This window comes from Drosophila persimilis, unplaced genomic scaffold, assembly GCF_003286085.1.
Source record: "Drosophila persimilis strain 14011-0111.01,24,50 unplaced genomic scaffold, DperRS2 tig00000000-arrow-pilon, whole genome shotgun sequence".
Taxonomy (NCBI): Eukaryota; Metazoa; Arthropoda; class Insecta; order Diptera; family Drosophilidae; genus Drosophila; species Drosophila persimilis.
In genome coordinates this window covers 2184380-2208000 of record NW_020825288.1, presented here as the reverse complement: position 1 = coordinate 2208000, position 23621 = coordinate 2184380, and the positions used below count along the sequence as shown (strand labels likewise).

The window sequence follows — 23621 nt, the reverse complement described above, 5'->3', positions numbered from 1 at the left end:
TGTTGTCTAATCAGCAAAGCCACCCGCAATGGCACGTCTCCGTTTAGCTGCTTATGATGATCATGATCATGTGGATGATCATGAGGATGGTGTTCTGCTTTGGGTCTGCCATTGGCCAAAGTGTGGCACTGGGTGAAATCAGACCCCAGTCTGGAAAGGAAACGAAAGTTTCTCTTCGCGCCTTGATGTTAATTTCGGTTTGTCTTTGATGCCGAAATCGCCTGGCTGGTTTCGGTTTCGGCTTCGGTTTCTGTTTTCGTTTTTATTATTACCATTTTGTTAAGATCATGATCATGATCTAATGATTTGTTGTCGTACAGTTTTCAGCCTCAGCGGCAGAAACAACAACGGGGAAAAAAGGTTTTCTGTGGTTTCATTCAATCTGCGCGCTCCGATAATGATCTGGCGCAATAAAATTGAAATGCGTCTGTTAATCGCTTCGAGATACATAATAATTCTATTTTTTGCTGTGCTCGGAGGGAGCCTCCACGGAGCAACAATGAAAACGATAACGAAGTTCTGTCGGATGGCCGCCGCATATCGATCACATTTCGGTTTATTTTCTGGGGGAGACTCGAACAAAATACGCAAAAATCACAGCGGCAGTTCGGGAGAGACCTGAAAACAAGTCTCAAAACAAGACGAACACTAAATGCTCTTGTATTATTATTATTTCCAATCGAAGGATTGATAAGACGTATAGTATTCTTGCTAAAAAGCAAGGCACCCATATCTAGCAGTAAACTCTCTTAGTAGATTAAATAGTCAAAATGACCTGTTCCCTCCGCTACCGCCAATTAGTCGATCAATTATGAGTCGTTTGTACTATCAAAGTTCTGATTACTCGACTACTCGACTGCTCAGCGACTCAGCGTTGCCACGTGCTCCCCCCATAGTGGAATGGTCTGCGATAAGGAGAGAGCAGCCAGAGCAATGTCCCCTCAAGATTGTAGGGCATTCGGCGTAATAAATCTTTAGTGCCGGAGCTGAAGCTAAAGCTGAGGCTGGAGCTGGAGCTTGGCCAAGTCAAATTCAAATGCCGGCCACAGAACCATTGTTTGCCAAAAGGGCCGACGACAGCCAAAAGACAAACAAAATAACGAAAAAAACCAAAAAAGTCGGAGACAAATTCGGATCCCAGGACAGCGCCCGTCCCTCTTGGCTCTTGATAAGCATCGGCGGGCGCAAGCTGCGATCGCTGATCCGATCAAGAGTCGATATTTATGGCATGGCTCCGAGAGATACAGATACAGATACAGATACAGCCATCCCAGAGGAATGTCAGGATCGCGTCTGCTTAGCTGGAAATTAGAGCAATTAGCTCTGACTCGGGGCTGCTTCTTAAAAAATGGAATACCATTAAATATAACTAAATGAAGCAGCAGAAAAAGACTAAAAGACTAATCGTGAGGACAACCGAATAGGAATCGAGGATCGATGCCGCTGCCGCTGCCGCTGCCGCTGCCGCTGCCGTGCGACCTTTTTCCTGTCTCCGCGGTGGCTACTGTGGGCGTGCTGGCCTCGAGTCTTGGCTTGTAAACAGTTTCATTATCAGATGATTATGTAATTTATAGAGTTCCCCTGTCCCTACCTGTCCCGCCGATCTGTCCGGCGATAGGCGAGAGTGCCGGGACATAAATAAGTGTGTCTTGTCTGTCTGGCATAAATGTCAAAGGGCATTTAATGAAGTTATTAAACGCTGCCCAGCCCGGGGCGTACCCGAGAGGCTACCGTTTGAGGAGGCCACGGCCATCCCTCTGGTGTCGATCCGAGGTCGGTTCTGTAACTGGGACTCGGGGCTTGGCAGTCGGCCCTCGGTACCATTTAGCGATCACAATCTCCGGATTGGTTTTGGCTCTGGACCCGATCCCGATGGCGATGGCGATGTCGAAGTCTGCGTCTGCGTCTGCTTTGCATTGAGTATTGAGCCAAAACTGGTTAAGCAATAAAACGCTTGCTATAACGAGCAACAAAATTTGTAACGATTCAATTTAAGGCTACGTACAACATGAGCCATACGCCGTCGGCGAAAGATGAAATGGTCGGAATAGACGCGAGCCCCAAAGGCCGACCCGACCGACTCTAGGCACTCCTCCGCTCCTCCGCTCCTCCGCTCCTCCGCCCGCTGGCCAGCCCATTCGAGCCGACCCCCAAGCCATCATCATCCTTCTCCCCCTCCGAAGACTCCTCCGCTCAGACGCGGAGCCGTTTTGTATGTTTTTGGCGCATGTTGAAGACTGAATGCCTGCCTGCCCCGTCTGCCCAGGTCTGGACCCGTCCACGTCCACGTCTCCGTCCACGTATACGTCCAGGCCCGGCAAGCGGTTCAATTCAATAAAATTTATGAAGACATGACTGGCAATTGTACGAGTAGTTCGTTCCATCGACGTCGTATCGTATCGACGCAGCAGCCGCAGCCGCTGCCGCAGCCCCCATCCAGAGAGTTCGACGATCCTTGGCAACAACAAGAGCTACAGTTTGACGCCTACTTGGCCCCGGATTTCACTTGCATAACTTGGCCATAACGTGGCTTACGATTACAACTCAATTGTGAGCAAAACCTCGCAATTGTCAATTGATTTTCCAGCCCATATTTCACAATTAATTAAGCGCAAAATTTGGGAAAATGTCGGCAACATTTCAAAAGGCAACTCTCTTGGCGTGGCCTCAGAGGTGAACTGATTTCCGTGTGTACCTGCCACACGTTGCCGGGGGTGTGGCAGTGCCAAAGGATAGGGATAAGGATGTGCACACGCACAGAGGCCATTGATAGCCGTCCCGATATCGGTCTTGGCCTGTCTGTGGGAACTCTTCAGTCGTAAAATGTTGACATAAAAGAAATTAGTTGGATAGTTTCGGTTTCGTTTTCGGCACTGATACAGCTCGACATTTCGGGTGGTCCTGGGCTATGGGGCGTTGGGCTGTGGGAATTGATTAGAACGATTTCCCTCCTCAGGCTCAATCTATTTTATTTTTTGCTCTTCAAGTTGTTTACACTAAAAGCTTGTTAGTTCCAATATATCCTAAAGCCTGTTGTGCCTTCTGTATCTGGTATTTCTGTTGTACTTGGTCGTTCTGTAGAGACTGGTTCATTTGGCAGAGCAGCTCCATTGAGGCAGGCATTCAAATGCTCATATGTGCTAGCCGTATCCTCCACAAAGTCCCTCTCGGCATCATTTACGCATACGTCCCGTCGGCTCTCCAAAAGAAGAAGATCACTCTGAATGGTGGCAGCTATTTGGGTGGCGTTTGCTGAAATCGAATACATCGTTTTGGACTCTTGGGCCCCCTAGAAAACAGCCAGACACCCGAAATGTGATCTCCGTCTCCATCTAATGCCATCGTTCACACTTACCACTCTGGCGAAGCACTCAAAGGCCTCCACATAGTCGACAATTGTGGCGCAATCGACGAAGGTATTGCAGCCAGAGTCTCCGTCGTGGGACAATCCAACGAGCGTACTGTTCCAGCGGCAGTATATGTTCTGGCTGGCCATCTCGTAGTTGTTGGCGCACACCGAGTAATTGATCTCGTATGTGGTGGAAACATTGTTCAGGATGGGTCCATAGAAGCCGAAGCACATTTGCGTCGCCACAGGATTCTGGACAGACAGAAGCTCTGTCTGTTGCTCCAGGCGATGGATCTTCGGGGTGGTTGGAAGCTTCACTTTGGGCAGAGTACCCATCACCAGGCCCAGGCCGAGCATCGCCAACAACAGGGAGGTTTTCGAAAACATTGCGAAGTCTCTCGTTGAACTCACAGTTGGATAGAAATGGATAAGTGCCGGGCCTTTTATAGCGATCATACCAGACCCCAATCTTCATCTGCTCTAATTGTGTCTTGTCGAAGGAAATGTCAAGTCTTGAGGTCCGTATCTCTTAATTAATACTCGTAGTTGTTGTCAATCCATCCGGTTAATTTAGGAGAACATTTCCAATTAAATCAGATTTTCTTGCGTGAGGATTCCATCTAAGCCCTGTACTCAATCGGACAAAACCGTGTGCAGAGTGATACATATATCTAGCGATGTCCTTAATATCTGAAATCGGACTACGATAAATGTATAAAGATGAGAATAAATCAGATTATATAAAAAGTTGTAATAATATTATATATTCTCTGATAGAGAAATCCTTGAATCTTCCAAACATGATCTTTACTTCGTGTTCCTTTTGCAGTCAATCAAAATTAAAATTCAAATGTAAATGATCCCAAGGACTAACACAAGTCGGATTCTTCAGTTTAAGGAATTATCTATCCAAAGCTCTTCAAATTGTGAACCAAAAAGTTGAGAAATTTGTGGTATTGACCGATGGTCCGTTTTGAGAACACTCGTGAAAAAGGGCGGACCATATCCTGTAGATGTATTCCATCGTTCATATAAATGTGCAGTTGTATGCAAAGCTTTGGCCCCCGAAATGAATCGTCCTTTCTTGTTTGCAAATGAATTTTTTAATCACATCTCAATGATCTGTCAATCTACCAACATTTAACAGCTCGAAACGGATATCTTTACAGCAATCAATCTTCCCAATCAATAGTTATATAAAATACCTTTCTCTTCTTCGAGAATCAGCAAACACGGGTGTATAAATAATACGAATTAATGAATGGATCAACTATAGACAACCGAGTCTCGAAAGAACTCTATCTCTATCAAATCTAAGCCATAATACAGACGGACTTCTCTATTACGAAGTTTTCTATACAACGAATTTGTTTCCAGATAGTTATATAAAATACCTTTCTCTTCTTCGAGAATCAGCAAACACGGGTGTATAAATAATACGAATTAATGAATGGATCAATTATAGACAACAGAGTCTCGGAAGAACTCTATCTCTATAAAAACTAACCCAAAATACAGACGGACTTCTCTATTACGAAGTTTTCTATACAAGGAATTTGTTTCCAGAACACGGCATTGCTGTATTCTCCAAAAATGAATTCTATATTACGAGGTATTATTTCCTTGAGGTTCGCTATACGGAAGTTCGACTGTATACGATTTATACGACTTATTAGAAGAGTTTAAACTCCAAGTTAGATTTTCCCTGAGGTTTTTATTCATTGAATTTACAAGTATATGTTTTTTTAGGCTTATATATATTTTGTCGTATCTGATGGGGCCCATGTTGTTGTTGGAGCCAATGTTGGAGGACCAACTGCGATATCGCCCCTTAAGCAGGCATTCAACTGCTCATAGGTGTTGGTCGTGCGTTCCACATATGTCCGCTCCGCTTCGTTCACGCAGAGGTCCTTCTTGCCGTCGATAATTTGATAGTCGCCCTGGATCTTAGCACCCAGCTCCGTTGCCGTGCTCGAGATGTTGTAAAAGACCTTGGCATCGTCGGCAGCCTGAAAAGAAACGAAGCTCGTTGAAATATATTTCAATAGCGAACGACTGTCCATCACGTACCACAGTGGTGGCGCAATCGAGTCCTGACAACACATCCTCGAGGGGCATCTTCGAATATGACCAATATTGACACTTTTGTAGCTCTCTGCACGAGTTCTCGGCACTATTCACGATGTCCTGGAAATCGGAAGAGTACTTGACATCAATTGCGGCACTGCCACTCTCATAGGTGGTGATGCAGGCCTCGAAATCGATCTCGTACGCGGTGTTGATGGCATCCAGAATGGGAAGGTAGTTGCTGAAGCACAGATTTGACGACTGGCTATGGGCGCTGGCCAGGTCCTGGCTCTCCGCCTTCAGCTCCTGGATGTGGGCCTGCGTCTTGTGGGCGGGCGCCTGGAGACGGGCGGCCAGGGCAATGCTTAGGCACAGGGCGAGCACCACGATCGGGGATGACTTCTGATACATGTTGGGTACAGAACTTGTCTGACATCGATCACCGATGCCCGTATTTATACGCTGGTTCATCGCACATCAGACCTTCTGACTTTATCTTTTAATTACTCGACGCTGTTGTTCTTATTATATGTCTGAAATAATCAATTTGGCTCAATTTTATCTTAAAATAAGTACTTCTTCCCAAACTTATTTCGACTCGCAAGGCGAATGATTCATTCCCATTCTGTCTTCGTAGAATGATAGGCACACTTCACGGACTATCCTAACGATTTCCATGTAAAAAACTGCTAATAATTATTAACAGATATAGGAAGTCCTTCCTACCTTTTAAATTAATTCTAAAATAACCACTATTGAATTTCTGGAAATGACACTTTAATTTGCAACATCACTATTTTGCAATCAGAAAAATATTACAGTAGCAAAAGAAAAGCTACCGGTGGAGTTGTGGCTTTTTTTTATAAAACTAGCCCCAACAATCCGTCAATTGGACACGGTGGTGGTGGGCTGGGCCCAGTCCTCGTCTTCCAAGCAGGCACTCAGCTCGTCAAAGGTGGCCCCAGAACTTTCCTTGTACGCCCTCTCCGCCTTGGTCTGGCACGTATCCAGATCGGAGTCGACGAGAGCGAGCTCCGCAAGCAGCTGTTTGTTGAAGTCGGTCGCATTCTGGCCAATGATCGTCAGAATAGCCGATTGCTCGGGAGCCTGTACGGATCGAGGAATGGAAGCAGAATGGAAATGCATTATTGCGTTATTTACATTCTGATTCCGAGGACTGTTTCTTCACTTACGGTCGCGGCAAAGCACTCGAAGGCCTTGGAGTTTTCCACCTCGTAGTCGCAACGCTCCAGGGCGGCACAGGTCTCCTTTGCCTTGGAGCTAATTCCATTGCGGGCGATGCTGTAGCTGGTGTCGATCAGCCATTTGGAGGCATTGAACCTATCGGCGCAGACCTTATAATCCGCCTCGTACTGGTCGGAGTGTCCCTTAAGGATGGGCAGGTACCAGTCGAAGCAGTCCAGGTTGAGGGTGGTGGCCGTGCGCAGGCTCTGCGACTGCAGCATGAAGTCGATCAGGCTGGTGGAAGAGGCGATGTCGGAGCTGGGCGCTGCGGCGGCCAGCGCGACGAAGACCAGCAGAAGAGTCGAGGCTCTGGAGAACATTTTTACTTGATCCGCTTGGTGACTGAACTGTGGCGGGAAACGTATAATGTTTGCCTTTTATACAGCCAAATTGAGATTGCTTCCGGTAATTTATGATCGGCCTATTTTCAGGTGTACTTTTGGTGCCATATTTATTGTTGTATTCTAAATAATATATTGGCGCTCCGCTCTTATCAGAGCTGCGTTCTTCCCCACAGAGAACGTCATATCATTTTTCGACTAAGAAACATGAGTTGTTCTAGGAATTATTTCAATCTTTGCAAAATATTTTAAATTTAAGATAAAAATACGTTCACATAGATAATATAATACAATCTAAATTCCCAACGGCTTTGCAGAGCTACCAGCGCCCTCTGTTGACAAGGGGCCATACTACGAATATCGATACATTTTTTTGACACTATCGTTGTAGGATCTTTTACATTGCTCCATAGTTCATCTTGCTGAACAACAGCCAACGTTATATAGAATGCAATAAATGCAATTATTAAAATTAAGCTAATCACTTAGGAAATTGATTCATCACTCGTATAAAATTATATGGGCAGGGCTGAGAGATCTATCTGGCTAGTAATATTCGATGGAAGATCAAAATCGAGGAATATGGTTTCCCATCCCTGACGCAGCACGATTAACCCATTATAAGCCAAGGGGGAATTTTTATTTTCCACCGAATCTAATAAACATTGAATAATTTCAGCGCAGTGCAGGTAACACATATCTAGATTTTTTAGTTCAGACGAAAGATTTCATGGATCAGCAAGAGCAATTTACAATCAGTAATATTGGCCGAGATTTACCTCAAGTCGTTCAACTATTTAAATAGAAGGGGGATAAGTGGGCTAATTTCGTTTTTTCATCGGTGCTCTCTTCTCCGATTAACGATAAGCGTGATGTGACCACCAGTGCTGCCGATTACGCTTTTTTCCCGTCAGATCTGGCTTTTTAAGTACCATATTACGGAATAATATGTGAATTGCGGTAAGCGGGAATTCTGGATTTTGTACAATTGTGTTTCGCTTTTCTCAGCTTTTTTAATGTTGCCACCGGTTATTTAGAAGGTGTGAAAATGTGGCTGGTAAGCCATAAAAAGCCTTGAAATTGACTACGAAGTTCCACATAATTAGCATGAATGGTACGACCATTGTGTTACGAATGCGAATCAGAAGCTAGCCCCACAGTGGATGAGTTAAGAAAAATTGTATAAAATACATATTAAATATCACTACAATACGAAATTGTTAACACCATTATTTGTTTTTTGTTGTTTGAAAATTTTCAGCTTTTTTTTATTAAATTTAGAAACAGCTTTTTTCATAAAAAGTTGGCAGCACTGGTAACCACAGTGCACCTTTGTAAGTGTATGTGTCAGCCAGGAACTATCAAAATATACGAAAAAATATTATTTTCGTTTCGTCACTGCGCGGAAAGTGCTTCCGAAAGTTTTATTCAACGCCCCGGTAGTCCGCCCATCGAGTAAATGCGGTTTCGGTGATGTGCAAAACGAAAGCAGAAGACATTTTTGGTTCTTAAATTTTACTTACGGCGCACGCACACATACACACACGCACCGCTTGAGAGAAGCAGCAGCACACACAACCACAACCAGCCATCAGCAAGAAGAAGAGACGCAGCAGCGCAGCGAAAAAGCAACGAACGAGGAGACAACGACGTCGGTTGACTGGCGGCGAGGCGGGCAAGCGACGAGGAAGACCATCAACTGTAAATTTGCGAGGTGAAAAATAATGCGAGTGAAGGTTTCCTTTAGCTGAGCGCCGAAAAGTTCATAAATCTCGTGTCCGAGTGTGTTTTTTCATAGGCATTTCGTGGCCAGGGCCCCGCACCGCCAGCTATTTTCTTTTCCCTCTTCGCTTTTCTGTGCTGCCAACTGTGCGAGTTATTTGCTAAAGAACCAGACGCGGGGGATAATTTTTGTGGATGCTGTCGCGCACCGAAATCGCGCGAAAAAACAAATTTGAGCCAAATTCTGAAGCTTACGCCTACGCGGGGTCAGCTCAGCTACGCAGCTCAGTCGGCGTGGGGGCATGTGGGCGTGCCGGCGCAATAGCAGCTGTATTTCGGCTAAATTTAGCCATCGGTAGTCGACGGAGAGAAAGGACCGACCGACCGACCACGCGTCCTTGATAAATCGATTGGCAAACCGGAAGCGAAACAACAAAAGTAATGAAAATAGTCGAAAGCTGCACATGTAACGGCAAGGGGGGAAGGGTATCCTGGGGAGGGTATCCGATCCGAGTGCGGGGAATGCTTGTCGCGCGCAAAGAGTTCAAGTTCAAGGCATACACATGTACATATGTATATGCATGAGCAAGTGAATATTGATTCCGATTCGACTAATTCCAATTAGTGCTTCTTCCCTTGCAGGACACGCATCTCTTGGCGGCAGAAGAGAGCAGACCGACAGCCAATTCCTCCCAACGCCAGCACACACACAGTATGTTCAGTAGAAATGGGCGGATTCCTGGATAAGCCGAAAACCGCCAAACACAATGATCACGGAGAGGGCAACAAGCTGCTCTTCGGCGTCAGCTCCATGCAGGGCTGGCGCTGCGAAATGGAGGATGCTTACTATGCCCGCGTGGGGCTAGACAATGCCCTGAACGACTGGAGCTTCTTCGCGGTGTTCGACGGGCATGCCGGCTGCAAGGTGTCGGAGCACTGTGCCAAGCATCTGCTGGACAGCATTGTGCACACGGACGAGTTCATAAGCGGCGACCATGTGAAGGGCATACGCACTGGCTTCCTGCGCATCGACGAGGTGATGCGCGACTTGCCCGAGTTCACCAAGGATTCCAAATGCGGCGGTACCACCGCCGTGTGCGCCTTTGTCAGCTCGACGCAGGTGTATATCGCCAATTGTGGGGACTCTCGTGCCGTGCTGTGTCGACAGGGGGTTCCGGTGTTTGCCACGCAGGACCACAAGCCCATTCTGCCCGAGGAGAAGGAGCGCATACACAATGCCGGTGGCAGTGTGATGATCAAGCGCGTAAACGGCACCCTGGCCGTGTCCCGAGCCCTTGGCGACTACGACTTCAAGAACGTCAAGGAGAAGGGGCAGTGCGAGCAGCTGGTATCACCCGAGCCGGAAATCTTTTGCCAAAGCCGCCAGGACACCGACGAGTTCTTGGTGCTCGCCTGCGACGGCATCTGGGATGTAATGACCAACGAGGATGTGTGCAGCTTCATCCATTCGAGGCTCAAGGTGACCAGCAATCTAGTGAGCATTGCCAATCAGGTGGTGGACACTTGCCTGCACAAGGTGAGTAGTGATCTACAGATCATACCAGCTGGTCTCTGTCTCTGGCTCTGACACCAAATCTCTTTCTTTTGCGATCACAGGGCAGCCGCGATAATATGAGCATCATTATTATTGCCTTCCCCGGAGCACCGAAGCCAACCGAAGAGGCGATAGAGGCTGAGCATCGGCTGGAGAAACAAATCGAGAAGATCACAAGAGGTTGTCTAAGTCGTCTACTCTGTTTATAACTAATCGTTAACTATTGATCTATGGCGTTGTAGTCTCTGTGTGTCTCTCTCTCTCTCGCCCCCTTTGAAAGTACTCCATTGACGCGCGCGGTCAGACGAAATACGTATACATTGTACCTTAAAAGTAACAAGCCCATACTCGTACAACAGGGAAAATACCCCCAATCTGTCCCTCCCCAAGTGGCTCATCTAGCTCATCCTTAGATAGTCATGTTTCTGCATATCCGGCAATTCAAATGCCCCCGATGATTCCAAAGAATAGTTCCTTCCAAGTAGATCGAAATCCAACCTAACCAAAACATTGCCATTACCAATGCCACTCAGATATATATATATAATTGTATATAGTTATGTAAATGTCCTACTGTGTGCGTGCCTGTGTGTGTGTGTGTGTGTGTGTGTGTGTGTGTGTACCTTACCTATATCCTATCGCTAATGCATAGTAAATAACCGTATAGCGTGTTGGTTTGTCATATCTGCTGGCTATGCGTGCCGCTGACCCGAACAAATGAATGTGTATGCGTGTGTGTGTGTGAATGCGAACTATATAGTATTATTTATACACGTATCTGTGTGCTACAGCAACTGCCAAAAGCGTTCCATGTATGCGCGAAATCCAGCCCATTTAGTTGTAGCATTACATAAGCATACAACCTAGCTATCCCCCAAAGAGCGACCATAGATATTAACAATTATCGATGAACCTGAGCCCTTAAGTTAAGTAGTCAATTGACCCGTCTGCATATACATACACAGCTTTGTATATACTGATACCCACTGATGACGCATGCCCCGATGCAAGTCAATCAAAGAATATTGCAATCTCAAACGAGCCCAGGTATTGACGACACTCAAAATAAATAAGAACACTTGGAATTGATGTAATTAGTAGGCATAGCAAATTAACACTTAGTTTCTAAGCGAAACGAGTTCAGAGAAGAGAGCCCCCAAAGTAGATATTTTTTGTAAAATTTGTTGGGAAAGCCTTTAAAGGAACTATTGACTTTATCCCGGTACTGCCGAAACAGATATATTTTTACTAAAAAAAGTACCCGCTCAGAAGGCAGAGTCGATTCAGTTGAAGTATTACCTCCCAATTGAATTGAATGAATATGTACCATAGATATACACAGCAATAATAGGATATCTGTAGATCTCTAAGAGTTTAGTGATGTGACGCCCACAGTATTCGTGACACCCAAGTGAATTTCGGCAAAATGTCCCTGGCAAAAGGCCGAGGAGAGTGTAGACGTGACCTTGCTGATAAACATAGACAAATACTTTAATCCAATTGTATACAATATGATTTACACATAGCATATAGAACATAGCATATACAGTATAGTAAATAGTAAACAGCATGCCACGCCCCACCACTGGTCAAAGTAGATAAATAATTACAAATTTATATAGTTGTATAGTCGTATATTGCATCTAACCAAAGATGATGAAATACTCGAATGTCCAGACGAATTACCATTACTAAAGTAGCCTAAAGTAGTCCAGTAGTCTAGGAGGGTTTTGAATGTTATACACAAGTAGGTTTTAAAGAAAATCAAAAGCAAAAGCAAAACGAAACGAAACGAAATTGTAAACCTTATGCTCACCAATTGTTGTGCTCGTTGTAATCGAAAGCAAGAGTTTACTTTACCTTACTTTACTTTACCAATGATGATCCAATGAGATCAACGTATGACTGCACACTGTACGAAGACATGTACTAGAGCAATAACTCTGAGACCTGCGGACGTGCGTTCGGGGTCCAGGGGCATATAGCAGTAGGTGTAAGGCAGCCGCCACGTCACACGTGACACTCGACACTCCCACATCCAAACAAACATACTCAATAGATTAATGACTCACCAAAACCAATCTCCATGGCTAAGCAAGAAAAATATAAGTTGAACGAACGATTCGAAAACCAAACAACAGTGTGTGTCTGCTTTTCTATTGGATTCAGCCTTCAGTTCTCCTTCTCATTTTGTTTTCTGCATTCGCTGCTTTCCATTTGATTTCCACACTGCTCGAACACAACAACATCAGACCGAACTCCAAACAGCCAACAAGCTAATGCCTAATGCCTCTAAAGTTTCCCATTCGTTTCACACAAGTTCAGAATTCAGAATATTTTCATTTGTAACCATTCATTTTCCACCAGAGATTATTTTTTCAAGAGCCAGCTCTCCAACCAATGCCCGAACAAATTCTTTAAAGTAATTTACCAAAACAAAAAAAGAGCACATTTTAGCTGCGCGCGTTGTTCCGTTCTTTAATGGTTGTTGTTCTTCGCGCATCGTACTGCAAATCCAAAATATTTGACGCTTTTGAATTGAAAAGTTTACCAGAAAATTGCCAAATGGGCGTGTCAAAGACAATGCAAGAACAAGAAACAGAAACAGAAAGCATTACAAATTTTAAGATGTGTGAGCATAAGGTACGTCTATAATTTGTAGTTTGTAAATATCGAAAGCAATTTTTGTCATTTCGTTATCTCGTTTATCTTATCGATTGATTGATTGATTGGTTTGATTTTATTTTGCGTACCACATGCCTCCCAGTCCAGTCCAATCCACACCCACAGCCCTGTCCAGATCCAGCCCCAGACATATAAATAGATCTCCTCCCCACATCCTGACGGATGACTGATATTGCATGCTCCCCAGACGACCAAAGAAACTAATTCCAATTGAAATCAATTTTCAAGTTTATTTTTCCATATATACAAACATTTCTTTTCTTTTCTCTTCATATATATGAATTCCTGGTCGCTACAGTTCGATAGGCTACTGAAAAACATTCAGAATTGGAATTAGGACACATCCCCAATCCCACTTTCCTCATTAGATTAGATCTCTTTGTCAGGACGATACACTGTTCTGATGTTTGACCTATTTACCATGTTTTTTTTGTTAGTCCCTCAGTTTCCAAGCGCTTAATACAGCCACACATTTTGCATTTTAGTTGATAATTTGTACCAAAAAGTTTCTAAAAATATATGTATATTGCATTTGCTTTGATGTAGCTTCAATGTGTAATTCGATCGTATTTTATTATGAACCATTTATGTACATATACATATATACATATACATTTATTAATACAAACTCTCGTAGTCTAAGATCTGGCATTTGCCCATTGACCAACGTCCATTGAACACTGTTTATTCTCTGATTTGTTGCAGACGAGATAGAGTCTAACCAGATTACCGATTACCTGGATCTGCTGAAGTGTATGCAGAACAAAGACGACATTGAAGGTCTTCCACCCGGCGGCGGTTTGCAGTCCAAGTGAGTGTGGCGGATCATGCCCCAAAAATAAATCCCATTGATAATCGTTGTGTGCTTCCCATTGCAGATATCACGTTATCGAGCGCACATTCAAGCAAGAGTTTCCGGATCGACCATGTGAAGTACGCAATCTTTTTTATAATCTATAACCTCCGCTTGCCGCGCTTTTGCCACTGCTAACACACGTTTTGTTATCGCTTATCATCATCAATATTCTATTTGAATTGCTTTCGTACTTATAAGTCGGTAGATCGATCGTTCGTTGGTAGCCGTCCCATCAGCCGAGGACTTGATTTACAGGATATATCACTCGCACTGGCAGTCGACACACACCATACCCATTGTTCATTTGATCCCATATTCGTATTCGTATTCGTTTGCATGCCATTTGTCGGAGGGAAGCTCCCAAGTAGTTCCGCAACCGATTAACCATTGTTCAACCGACCGAAAGCTATGTTTACCTATGTATTCTCTTTCTTTTATTTCTAGCTGTATGCATTTGAAGATATATGAGTTTTGTAATACCTAATATTGTACATTTCCAAACCAACTGTAATCAATCAATCAATCAATCAATCAATCAAACAAACAAACAAACAATCAACCAACCAAGCAACAAGTGAACAAACGATAACTAAACACTTCCTCAGCTTCATATATTCTAAATGTAAGGCAAATCCTGTCGTCCTCCCATGCCACACACCCCTCCAGCCTCACATCCTGTCTTTGTCTTGCTTTGACTCATTTCGCTTCGTATCGAGATTTACAGAATGCCGAGCTTCTTGCACGTACGCTCCACTCAATTCTGCATGTTACCTGCCTCTATGGCCTTTAATCCTCAACATCCTCATGTATTCCGCCTGCTTCCTGGCTGTGCCCGCCGCCGTGTCCTCTAACGCTCCACACTCCCGCCCATCAGTGTTAATAATTGTGATCTTGTGTTTCTTGCAGAGCCCAACGCATTGAGTTGCAGATAAACCTTTAAATAGAAACCAGTTAAACAAACGCAGCAAACCTGAACAGAAGAAAGATCTTAAATGCCACACACACACCACACCCACACCCACACCCGCGCCCACAAACAACATGAACGAAACGATGCGAAACAAACAAAACACACACCAAACAGTTTTCTACTTTGATAAACGCTAAAGAAAAACCTACTAATAATGATAATAATAAGCATTACGATACATTTATAGTTTATATGAAGAGGCCTGTCCTGTCTGTCAGCCCCCTCCCCACTCAACAGTACCACAGCCACACACCCACGCGGACACACGAGAACACAATTTACGAACCGAACCTATACTCCAAATGAGTTCTAAAATAGCACTCAGAGAGCAGAGAAATTCAATAAGAAGCACCGAATGGCTCAAAGCCAGCAACAGCAGCAGCAGCAGCACCAGCACCAGCAAGAGCCCTACTCCACACCACACCACACAATAATGATGCATAAGGATCACCCACACACTAAACCGACATTTAATAAATAACCCAACAGGAGACACCTGTCTTTTCTGAATGATTGGCCCCAACCACAGACCACGGCCAGCCAGCTCTATGTGAATGTTTTCTCCTCAGTATCTGTGTCTGTGTGATCTATCGTTCCGTCACCTCTCATTACAAAAGCAATCATCAAACAAACTGTTTATAATGTGCCCGCCCGCCTCTGAGCTCCTCCAGTTTAGTCGCAAAGGAGAGGAGAAACTTCTAAGAGAAAAGTGCGAATGAAAACTTACATTTAAAGCGAAGTGAAATCATTTTGAGGAAGGATAATACGGCGAGAGGCCCTCGCCGCGAAACATTTGTGTACAAGAACGTTTATTATTTCAACAAAACTATGTATTAATATTGATTCCGAAACCATGCGGACTTTTGTAAGTTGTAAAATGTTTGTTACTGAAAACACTTTTTGTTCACTTTTATATATGTATATGGAAAGATGTCGCCAGCCTATTGCGAACACTTAATAATGTAAAGTAAAGAGTAAAGAGTAAAAGTAAAGAGTAAAAATGTTAAACTAAAGAAAACAAAAAAATTGAAAAACCAAACTAGCAAACAAACCTGTAACTATCTATATATGGAAAAGCGAAAAAGTAAATCCTAAACCTTAAGGAAAACAAAAGAAAACGATTAAGAAAATTTACAAAAACAAAAAAAACAAAAGAAAGAAACCCCACAATAATGTCCGATCTGAAAGAAACGAGAATGAAAGCTAAGAACTATTAATTTATAAGCAAGTTGATGATGGAACCTTGAGAGAGAAAAGCAAAATTACGCTCGAGTTTGTAGTAAATGTTGATACAAGAAAAACCCACTGCGATCTGTCCGGACTTATTGGTATTCCCATTTGGGGAGCTAATGGGAACTACTCTTCGTTTAGCTGCACCGTGTACCAGTCGTATCACCTCCAGAAGCGGCATGTATTGTCCTTGGACGCCGTCAGGATCGCGTCGCCCGCATAGCTGTAGGCACAGCTGAAGACCTCGGCCTCGTGTCCGGCCAGCACCTGGGAGCAGTGGCCCGACTCGGTCAGCCACAGACGGGCCGTGTTGTCCGCTGAGGCGGTGAGGAGCATGCATCCGCTGGGGCTGAAGCACACCTTGGACACCTCATCACTGTGCCCCGCCATCAGCGACAGCATCTCCAACTGCTCGGAGGCAGCTGACCCGTCCAGGGCCCAGACCCTCGCCGTGCAGTCGCTGCTGCAGGTGGCTAGAAGTCTGCCCGCCGCATCGAAGGCCACGTCCAGCACCTCGTCGCTGTGCTTGGAGACCAGGTGCAGCTCCTGATCCAGTCGGCGAATGTCCCAAAGCCGAGCCGTGTGGTCCAGGGAGCCCGTGGCAATCAGCAGTCCACTGAAGTTCCACACGCAGTTCGAGAGCTCGGCGCTGTGGCCCCGCAATTGATGGCAGCAGCTGTTGAAGGAGTTGTTAGCTACCAGAATTCAGAGCACAGCAGAATCTCCGTACTCACCTCTTGGTGCGTGTATCCCAGATGCCTGCAGTGTGGTCAAAGGAGCCCGTCAGCAACATCTGCCCATCGCGATTGTAGCGGGCGGCAATAACCTCGGCCCCGTGGTGGGCAAGCTGGTGCAGCTCGTGGGCCGTTTCCACATCATATATGCGTGCCGTGCCGTCCATGGAGGCTGTGGCAATGGCCTCGCCATGCAGTGGATGGAACTCGGTTGCCACCAGCTCGGCTGTGTGGCCAAACAAGGTGCAGAGGCACTGCCCGCTGCTGGCAGACCAGACCTTCGCGGTGCAATCAAAAGAGCCGGTCACGATCTTGTCGCTGCAATATATTGAAAGTGCACAATGGAGGCCAGAGAGTCATCGCGGGACCAATACCTACCATCGCGGCGCGTTGAAGCCAACGGAGAAGACCACATTATCGTGTCCGGTCAGGATGTGCTCCACTTCGGCCGTCTGGGTATCGATCACGTGGCAGGTGCGATCGTAGCTGCCCGTGAGGCACCGTTCCCCACTTCGGTCAAAGCACACGTTGGTCAGCGGCAGGATGTGCGAGGTGTGGCACTTGTGCTGGTAGAATTTCTTCTTGATGGGCTCCCGCAGCTTCTGCTGTAGCTTGTCCAGCGCCAGCTTCAGGGCGCTGAATGTGTTTTGGGAACTGGTCACGCTGCCACTCGCGGGAAGGCAGGGTGACGCCTGGTCGTGGTCTTCCTCCGACGGCTCTTCCTCCGCCTCGGCTAGTGTCTGGAGGAGGATCTTGTCAGCCAGCGGCTCAATGTTTGTTCTGGTCAAAGAGTGCTGTGTGAATTCAGGGTCAGGGTCCCACTCCACGCCACGCCCTCTACTTACTTGGCATCTAGGTCAAGCAGATCAAAGTGACGCACTCGGTCACTGCCCTTCGCCGTGCGGTAACTAATGGCCAGACCTGAGACAAACGAAAAATCCAACATTAAATGAGAAATCGGCTCGATGACCTTTCCCACCTGGCGGGTAGTAGCGCAGGAAGATTTTGTTGGCGCTCATGCTGACGCTGTTCCGTACGTACGACTAACGGACCGAGAAATTCCTTCAGTCAGAGGTTGAAGTTCAGTTGCCAGTTCGTTGCCAGTTGGCTGACCTGCTTTAATTCGCGTTGCATTGGTTTCGACTCACTGCCAGGTGGGTGCCATGCCAAAGCCAGCCAGCGTTTGATCGATTCCGTGTGCTAGGTCTATGCCGGGGTCTGGCACGCTAGCAGTTCAAGGATACAATGTGGTGGAATTCCGAGAAGGAATTGGTAAGCGACTTTAAGTTGTCTCTCAAAACTTGTCTAAATATCTTTTTGTTTTGATTTGAATAATTGTTTGAAATTCATTAAGTGACTACCTTTTCCCCAATTCTCACGTCCCGTCCTTTTTGTCTATCCTTATAACGCAGCTTTTTTGTAAGAAAAAGCTCTCTCGTAGCCAAGTTCTCGACCCGCTTTGGGTCTGTAAGTCGTGTAAAATGGTGGAATTTATGTAAAGACCAATGTGTTTGAGGGTTTCCCGTGGATCCCATGTCAATTTATATACCTTCCTGGGCCACTTCCAGCATTAACACGAATAATCTGTTCATCTAAAGGAATTAAAGTCGTTCTGAAACTGAAGCGCAATCGCTTCAGTTAGATTAACCTTTCCAGCCAGGCCGTCACACGTTACGTTATTTCGCTTCACCCTTGACCTATGTGTGCTCTTTGGCGAACCTAACCCCTTGGCATTTGACATTCCACTAAGGCGACTAGCCGAATGGTCTCTGGCCATTAAACCTAATTAGCCTGTTTAAGGCGATTGCCTTGGTGGGACTGGGATTGGAGGTGGAGCTGGAGCTGGAGCTGGATGTGCTGGGACCCCAGGGGCCAATTGGCTGTCGACACCTGGCATCTGGCATTTTTAACGGATTTAACATATGTCTGACACTCAGAGGCTGTGGGGCACGCACACCACCCACAACCTCAATTAGATTGTCATGCCTTACGTGTCCGCACCTGTCCTGTCCTTAGCCTCGTTTCGGCATTTCGAGTAATTTAATTTGGCCGGTAATCGTTGTGATGGGTTGGGGGCAGTCGAGTGAATTGTCTGACAGATACAGGACGACAGAGTGGAAACCAAGGCAGACACCAAAGGAATGTCCATTACCCACACGAACAGGAAAATTGCCAGCGGAGGAGGGCGATCGCGGGGGCGGCAACATGGCCAATAATGATAAGTAATGATTAGACATTATCGCGCCCAATTTTGTGGCATGGCAGCCGCAACTGAAAGCGACAATGTCCAAAACAAATAAAGTGGCACTGTGGAAAACTAGACAAAGAACTGGCGGAGAGTTTGTGTCTTTGTTAATAATAAAACATTTCATTGAATTCCTATTGAGAGCCGAGAAACAAGAATGGGACTTTGGACTGGGCAGAAAGGGAGCATCCTTATACCTGGGAGCATACATCCTCCCACTCCCGCCTATCAATCATCTGGGGGTCGCACACTCTGCACAATTTTCCGAACAAAAGCAACAGCTGTCGCCCTGCCCTGCCCTGCCATGCCCTGCCCGGACATTTCATGTCTTCATTTGTATGCCAACTGTAATTTGGAGAGGCCCACAAGACTGGGCACAGAACGGAAGCTGGAAGGAAATCAGAGCCGAATAAATGAGAGTACGACTGAGAATAAAATCAATTTAAAATCCTATAAAACGCTTTCATAAACAAAACCAGAGGAAACAAAGCAATGCGGCACAGTCGGGGGTGCAGTCAGAGGCAGAGAGCATCGGGAGGACTTAAATTTATGCTCAATAAATTTTTGTTGATTTCCGGCAGGCGGCTTCATTTCGGCACTCGTGGAGAGATGTACATATGTATGTATGCGCGGATGAGCCATGAAAATGCGGCGTTGCATAAATTATAGGCACACACCACCCACATGAGAGCCGCTACCTTTTGGCAGCGCAACAAAAAATAAAATGAGAGGGTGGGCTCCGAAGCCGCAGCCATGGATACCCTAGCAAATCCATTGTTCCAATGTGATATCGGAATTTGGATGAGCTTAAAGGAAATCCGATCGTTTGGTCGTTTATCCAATAACAGTCCTATCTTCCAGGCTGCTTAAAAAGGACTCTTTCTCTGCCACACACACACATCTTCCCTAAGTAGAGATACCCTTTAAACTGGTATTCGAAAAGCGAAAAGAATATAACTGCCGCATTTGATGCGTGTTCGTTCGACAGTTTGCGGTCTGAGAGTCGGGTTCCGTTCGTCCGTTGCGTTGCCCATCCCGAGGCATGTTGGCTAAGCAAATTATGCTTAAATGGCATAAACTTTAGGAGACTACGGCTTCTAGCCGATGGCCTAACCGTATTAGGGAGGCGGGTTAGCGACCCCAGACCTGGGACCTGTCGCTGAGCGATATATAAACAGATTCTCGGCTTGTGTTTGACAGAGCGACATAAAATTCGATTTTTGTTTCCTCTTCCGCCTGCCTGCCCTGTCCTGCCATAGCCCAGCCCTGCCCCGTCCTGCCGTGTGGCTTCTGTGTGTGGGAGTCCGGACTAAAAGGAGTCGTTAGTGCCTCTCTAATTGGGGAGAGAGACGGGCATCGGAGAGGGTGGGCATCAAACGGTTGGTAATGGAATTGCATCCACTAGAACCTTTTTCACAGATTTAGGCCAAAAACTACCGCTGGATGGCGGCTAAAAGTTGGGCATACGCAAACACAGTGTTGCACTGTGTGCGAGTATGCATTTAGAATCAGAGCCATGTTTGCGAGTATTTAGAAATCGAGAGTTTGGGATTTATTTATTTGAATTCATAGAACATTTGACGTGGCAGGAAGTTTCATTCCCTCTCGGATGGAATCTGCAATCGCTTTAACTTTTGTAAGTGAAATCCTTTAAGGCTTAAAGGCTTCTTAAAATAGAGTCTCTGGCAGCAGATACGAGTGTACCCCATACATTTCCCAAGACCCAATTCTCTAGTCCATAAACAACCTACAACCTGAGACTGTGAGAATCCTCAGCATTTATGAGGCATTCTGTGGCTTAGCCATCGGAAAGTTTATGACTTTGATAAATTAAATTGGGCTTGGTCTAAACACACACACACACACACCTATCCCTTGGCTTACGAATATGTTTGAATATATCAAAAGGATCTGGACAGCGCCTGGCAACTGGGCTAAAGTTTATGGCCCTGCGAGAAAGTTGTGTTGTGTGCAGCCTGTAGACCTTAAACCATTTATGCCCAATCGAAATGCAGACGCATCGAATTGTTGTAAAATTTCATAATACTCCATCCGCTGCCCCACTGCCCCACTCCCTCACTCACCACAACAGGCCCTGTGTCTCGTGTGCTCAGGTTTTTGAAGTTTTATTGTGGGCTTTATTAAATGGCAGGCAGAAGTTTGGCAACAACATTCTGTGTGGTTTTAGCGGTCACATCAAGTATACGCACCATAAATCAGGGCCAGGAGCCAGGAGCCGCAGAGGCTCCATGCTCCATGCTGGCCCCGGGATCTGACCCAATGACGTATTAAAGGCATTAAAATCGCTCTTAAATCGCCAACTTGGCCGTCCGTCATAACGGTAAGTGGTGCTTAAAATGAATTATGCATTGCCGGTGTGGATATTATATATATATTTGCAATATAAGGGTTTGCCAGCCTCCCTCGATGTGGCTAAATGAATGAGCGGATGTGTGTACGGGCCCGAGAAACGATTGCGCCCACATTCGGGTGCACAGATTGCCGGGCAGCAGCCAAAGAGATGAATGGCATGTTAATTTGTGCGCATTATATTGGCTATTTATCTCCGAGTCTCTGAGCTCGACTTACGTGTTGAGGTCCAGCTCTGGTCTGGACTGGCCTGGGCTGGCCTTTGGCCCTCGATAGCCTGCACTTGACAGTGAATGACGAAATAATTTACCCATAGTTATGCAATCGCTTTTTCTGACCCAGCCATTCAACAAGTGACAACAAGTGCCGACAAGTTCGATCTGATAATCTGTTTGTTTCTCTTTACCATTGCAGAACGATCCAATCTCCTACTTTCTACCCCTGTAAACATATAAACAACGATCTGTATAATCGATACCAGTAGCATGCCTGAAGGTAAGTTTATGTTTTAAACATGATTATTGATACGAACTAATCCTCTGTTTGTTCTTGCGGCTGTCATTGGGATAAAGGCATTCGAAATGTTATCGTAAATTATAGAATGGAATCCATTAATGCGCCCAGACATAGACAGATAGAAGCAGAGGGAGCTGAAGAGGAAGAGCCAACATTCATATATTCAAAATTCATTTGCCCCTAATTGTATGCAATGGAAAATGTGCGTGCAATTTATGCAAACAAGCGTCGTCCGTGGGTGTGTGTGTGCTCTCTGATTCCATGTTTGCAAACGACTATTTCTGCTACATATTTCATAAAATACATAGTGCATCTTCCGAGCGAGTTCCTGCTAAAACTGGCATTTAAATACGATTTGGAAAGTTGCTCTTGCGAAACTTTTCCCAGAATATTTGACACAGCTCTCTAGCAAATTGTTTGCTAGCTCTCTAAGTGGCCCCAATTCAAATTAATTCAACCAATAAAATGGCATAAATTATACAAATCATTGCTACACTTTATTATAACCCAGAATGATTTATGCGCTTCAGATACTCGAGGAAATGAGGCACTTTCGACCCCCGGGCCAGAGTGCGAGTGCAGGAACGTCTGGGGTCCCAAATATGAATTTAATTAACATTAATTGGCAACATATTTTTACTTTGCACCTGTGCCGGCAACAAAACTGAATTATAACCGAAAGGAAATGGTCGAGTTAATTGCATATTACGTATACGCCATCCGTGCCGCCACAAGGGCGGCTGTGGAGTGTTGTTATTCCGTTTGCCTCTTGTTTGGCACGAGCTGTTGGCGCTTTCTCTCTCTCTTTCTCTTTGCTTTTGTTGGCCACACTTGTGCTTATGGCCAAACTTTTCTGGTTTGGCTGGCAAAAGTTCTGCCATTGGGCGCTGTAGATTGGGATTTTTGTGATTCTGCAGAGCTCTGCTTCGAATTCAATGAAATCTGTTGGACCGCAAAGACCGCAACTTTCGGCAGCCATCTCGATCTGCTGTGACTCTGTGCTCTCCCCCCCCCCCCCCCCCACCCCCCTTCCCCTCACCAAGCTGCAATGCAGTGCAACTCAATCAACATTTATTACACATACGCGCCGTGGTACAACTAAGGGAAGGAGCGAAACCATACTGGAGAACTTCTGGGCGAGCTGTTGTTCATTTTCAATTCGTTTAATGGGTCACTTGGGTGTGCGGTACGGTGCGGGGCCAAAACTTTTCACGAGCTGGCAAACAAGCCATAAAAGTAAATAGCCAACGGCGCTGACGATGTCGACTCTGTCGGGAAGTAGTTGGGATCGAGAGCATGTGAAGTTCTCGGTTTTCTTGTTAGGTCTTGGGGTACGCCACAAAAGCGCACGCAACCGCACACCTGCAACATTTGTATGCGGCTCGGCGAGGCAGAGCTGAAAATCTGCCAGTCTGCTAGTCCGCCAATCTGCCAATCTCTTTAGTCGGCCACCTTCCACATAATCGGGAATTTAGACATTGTTGGCATTCGTGCAAAATGATATTTGAGAAAGATAATCGCCCTAATCCAATGATATCCCCTCGACACACACACCCAGAGAGAGTGGGGAGGTGCTGGGGTGAGTCAGTCACTCGACTGCTCGTTCCCAGGGCACGGAACTCCTCTCACGTCCTCGGGACACCCGCCTATTAAGCTCACTTTCAAGTCAGCCGCTGGCGTTTGTAAAATAAGCTTAGCTGCCACCCGACCCACCCACGGAGTGTGTCTGTGCGAGT

General features: G+C 45.7%; 5 protein-coding genes and 1 long non-coding RNA gene across 9 annotated transcripts; 2 read left to right on the top strand and 4 right to left on the bottom strand.

Annotated features, from left to right (window-relative positions):
• Positions 1 to 3007: 3007 nt before the first annotated feature.
• Positions 3008 to 3706, bottom strand: LOC6594988. The gene is made up of 2 exons (XM_002020243.2): positions 3356 to 3706; positions 3008 to 3289 (listed from the first exon to the last, which is right to left on the bottom strand). The coding sequence occupies exons 1-2, from the start codon at positions 3704 to 3706 to the stop codon at positions 3008 to 3010; spliced, it is 633 nt and encodes a 210-aa protein (XP_002020279.2).
• A 1394-nt stretch (positions 3707 to 5100) lies between these two features.
• On the bottom strand, positions 5101 to 5827 carry LOC6595153. The gene is made up of 2 exons (XM_002020244.1): positions 5420 to 5827; positions 5101 to 5358 (listed from the first exon to the last, which is right to left on the bottom strand). The coding sequence occupies exons 1-2, from the start codon at positions 5825 to 5827 to the stop codon at positions 5101 to 5103; spliced, it is 666 nt and encodes a 221-aa protein (XP_002020280.1).
• Positions 5828 to 6199: 372 nt separating this feature from the next.
• Positions 6200 to 6981, bottom strand: LOC6595154. Its single transcript, XM_002020245.2, has 2 exons — positions 6610 to 6981; positions 6200 to 6523 (listed from the first exon to the last, which is right to left on the bottom strand). The coding sequence occupies exons 1-2, from the start codon at positions 6979 to 6981 to the stop codon at positions 6302 to 6304; spliced, it is 594 nt and encodes a 197-aa protein (XP_002020281.1). The 3' UTR covers positions 6200 to 6301.
• Positions 6982 to 8362: 1381 nt separating this feature from the next.
• Positions 8363 to 15283, top strand: LOC6595155 (protein phosphatase 1B). 4 transcript variants are annotated; one of them, XR_003409418.1, is made up of 7 exons: positions 8365 to 8716; positions 9367 to 10261; positions 10342 to 10459; positions 13670 to 13775; positions 13843 to 13897; positions 14265 to 14442; positions 14727 to 15283. XR_003409418.1 is itself a non-coding variant. In XM_026994876.1 (6 exons), exons 2-6 carry the CDS (start codon positions 9452 to 9454, stop codon positions 14739 to 14741), a joined length of 1104 nt encoding a protein of 367 aa, XP_026850677.1. In that variant the 5' UTR covers positions 8366 to 8716; positions 9367 to 9451; the 3' UTR covers positions 14742 to 15283. The 4 variants fall into 4 exon arrangements, 2 of the variants coding, with proteins under 2 accessions (XP_026850678.1, XP_026850677.1); XR_003409419.1 differs by having other exon boundaries at positions 9350 to 10261; XM_026994876.1 differs by lacking the exon at positions 14265 to 14442 and having other exon boundaries at positions 8366 to 8716.
• Positions 15284 to 15903: 620 nt separating this feature from the next.
• Positions 15904 to 17795, bottom strand: LOC6595156 (dynein assembly factor with WDR repeat domains 1). The gene is given in 4 exon segments (XM_026994875.1): positions 15904 to 16696; positions 16755 to 17534; positions 17600 to 17675; positions 17734 to 17795. Coding segments are annotated over 4 exon segments (1410 nt in total). The 5' UTR covers positions 17774 to 17795; the 3' UTR covers positions 15904 to 16182.
• Positions 17796 to 17975: 180 nt separating this feature from the next.
• Positions 17976 to 22365, top strand: LOC113567349. The gene is made up of 3 exons (XR_003409420.1): positions 17976 to 18026; positions 21784 to 21864; positions 21942 to 22365. It is a non-coding gene; the product is annotated as an uncharacterized LOC113567349 (long non-coding RNA).
• Positions 22366 to 23621: the final 1256 nt, after the last annotated feature.

Coding starts and splice junctions, on each gene's coding strand:
- LOC6595155 (XM_026994876.1), top strand. CDS start 9,452: ATGGGCGGATTCCTGGATAAGCCGAAAACCGCCAAACACAATGATCAC. Junction 10,262..10,341: donor TGGACACTTGCCTGCACAAG/GTGAGTAGTGAT, acceptor TTGCGATCACAG/GGCAGCCGCGATAATATGAG. Junction 13,776..13,842: donor GGCGGCGGTTTGCAGTCCAA/GTGAGTGTGGCG, acceptor TTCCCATTGCAG/ATATCACGTTATCGAGCGCA.
- LOC6595154 (XM_002020245.2), bottom strand. CDS start 6,981: ATGTTCTCCAGAGCCTCGACTCTTCTGCTGGTCTTCGTCGCGCTGGCC. Junction 6,524..6,609: donor TCGAGTGCTTTGCCGCGACC/GTAAGTGAAGAA, acceptor CGATCCGTACAG/GCTCCCGAGCAATCGGCTAT.
- LOC6594988 (XM_002020243.2), bottom strand. CDS start 3,706: ATGCTCGGCCTGGGCCTGGTGATGGGTACTCTGCCCAAAGTGAAGCTT. Junction 3,290..3,355: donor TTGAGTGCTTCGCCAGAGTG/GTAAGTGTGAAC, acceptor GCTGTTTTCTAG/GGGGCCCAAGAGTCCAAAAC.
- LOC6595153 (XM_002020244.1), bottom strand. CDS start 5,827: ATGTATCAGAAGTCATCCCCGATCGTGGTGCTCGCCCTGTGCCTAAGC. Junction 5,359..5,419: donor TCGATTGCGCCACCACTGTG/GTACGTGATGGA, acceptor GTTTCTTTTCAG/GCTGCCGACGATGCCAAGGT.